Raw genomic sequence first — 2,190 nt, 5'->3', positions numbered from 1 at the left:
TTTCACATTCTGTCTCTCACAGTTGAAGTGTACCTCTGGTGCAAATTACTGACCTCTGTCATCATTTTAGGTGGGGGAACTTGCACAATCGGTGGATGACTAAATACTTTTTTGCCCCACTGTATATTGAAGAAGGACATGCAGAGTGTTGGCGTGACAAAAAGAGGATGCCAGAGATAGGATGAGATGGAGACAGTAAGCACAAATTCCAGCATTTCAGCTGAATTAAATTGTTGTCAAATTGGTGTCATCCTGAATCTTTTGCTTCTTCAAAACCATTAATGGTCTGGTTGTCTTGGCAACAGATCCAAAATCTTAAAACTACAAAATGAATTAGAAGATGCACATAAACAGCATTATTCAGGAAATCCATCCAACCATGGCAGCTCTGCTTTTACTGAAGGACTTGGTCTGACTTGATGTAGACTTGATCTACTGACCAGAAAAGAAGCATTTCATGGTAAAGGAGTATCATCATAACCTTTTCCATGCTTTGAATAGTTATTTGTAAGGAGTAGAAGGAACATTATTTATGCAAACAACATGTTTTAACGTAACGCATAAAATCTAGTAATGCTGCTGTGTGATAAAAAACACATGGAGTACTTGGACAAACTCCACTGGGTGTTGTTCTTGCAGAACACTGGTGTGTGCAGACAAAGTAGTTTTCACGTGATTGCAGGTTAATTAATAACAACAGGTAACTATTTGTTTTAATGAGGAAAATTAGACTGATATGGCTTTTTATCAGGATTTCTTACTGTGTTCAGATCAGTTCCATATTAAGTAACAGTGAAGAGAGCCCTCTGAATAGAAAAGGTCTCTGCTCAGACAAAGATAAAGCACAGATAATCTGTTCATCCAGGCTGTGATTCATGAAATACAGAGAATTGCCAACACTGTTCCTCTCAGTGTCTTCCACTGCACCACTAAAGACACAGAGCTGATGGGATATTCCATTCCCAAGGTAAGGGCCAACTGATTAAATCATTTTTAACATTAGATACAATAAAGTCAAGAGTGTCCTTAATGGACTTGTCTTTGCATTTGTTTTCTTCTCAGGATACAGTGATCATCGAGAATCTGACCTCAGTGCTCAGCGAGGAGGGACAGTGGAAATTCCCTCATGAATTCAACCCTGAAAACTTCCTCGATGACAAAGGAGAGTTTGTTAAACCAGAGGCCTTCATGCCTTTCTCTGCAGGTACATGAGCACAAACACGCTGGCTGACACAGACAGGGCCGATTAACCTGTAAACCCTGCTTGAAATATGCAAGCCCAAAATTAATTGATTATTTTTCTATGATTACAAACTCGGTGTGAAATATCTTGGTATCATAATAAAGTTAATAGGTAGAAGCATCAGAGCAGATGTCACTGTGTCAAACATGAAGGCTTTTTTTCCTTTTTGTCTTTTATAGCATGTAAAATATGCCGTAGTTAGTAGACCAAAAACCTAAGAAAACTGTGAATCCACATATGGACATGCCCCTGTTCCCACAGTACCAGGGATGTTGGGTAAATCTGTTTGTTTTTGATAACTCTGAAGTGTCTTGTAATGCCTCAGGTCCTCGGATGTGTCTCGGAGAGGGTCTGGCTCGCATGGAGCTCTTCCTCATCATGGTGACTCTTCTGCACAAGTTTAAATTCATCTGGCCCGAGGACGCAGGAGAACCAGACTTCACTCCAGTCTACGGCATCACCATGACTCCCAAACCTTATGACATGAAGGTTCAACTCAGAATGCCACAGTGAGCCAATGTGCTTCATAGAAGGAGAAAGAAACAATTTAGTCTCAGTCTTTAGTCAATTTAGTCTAATTTTATTTTCATTAAAATTATTGTCCTTTATTCATTCATGGTTGGTTGGTTGATGTCCTATGATTACTGAAAAAACAGTGAGACTTTGTAGAACATGTCCTATTTTATAAAATCTTCTTTCACGTTTAAGAAAAGACTTTTTAAGATTAGAAACATGTTCTGCTGGGCAGGTTTCACTGAGATGTGCATCAGCACAGCGGTTCTCAAGCTGTGGGACATGGAGCCACTGTGGCACATGAGCGTTGATGACAAGGGGAATAATGAGAAAAACTAAGTTGAATGAGAATAATTTATGCAGGATATGTATATCTGTACGTAGGGCTGCTCAATTAATCGAATTTTAATCACGATTACGATCTGGGCTTTCAA

The 2,190-nt window shown here is 39.4% G+C and overlaps 1 protein-coding gene across 1 annotated transcript in view; it reads left to right on the top strand.

The window, feature by feature from the left end:
- LOC102198329 (cytochrome P450 2F2-like) overlaps positions 1-1,756 on the top strand; it is an 8,241-nt gene extending 6,485 nt beyond the window's left edge. Inside the window, exons 9-11 of the mRNA XM_005754071.1 lie at positions 866-967; positions 1,063-1,204; positions 1,569-1,756. Coding sequence (XP_005754128.1) covers positions 866-967; positions 1,063-1,204; positions 1,569-1,756 — 432 coding nt within the window. The remainder of the gene's footprint in view (positions 1-865; positions 968-1,062; positions 1,205-1,568) is intronic.
- The last annotated feature ends 434 nt before the right edge of the window (positions 1,757-2,190 follow it).

This window comes from Pundamilia nyererei, unplaced genomic scaffold, assembly GCF_000239375.1.
Source record: "Pundamilia nyererei isolate P.nyererei 1_Seehausen unplaced genomic scaffold, PunNye1.0 scaffold00503, whole genome shotgun sequence".
Taxonomy (NCBI): Eukaryota; Metazoa; Chordata; class Actinopteri; order Cichliformes; family Cichlidae; genus Pundamilia; species Pundamilia nyererei.
Note: the sequence above shows the minus strand (reverse complement) of the source record. Positions and strands in the feature narration are given on the sequence as shown.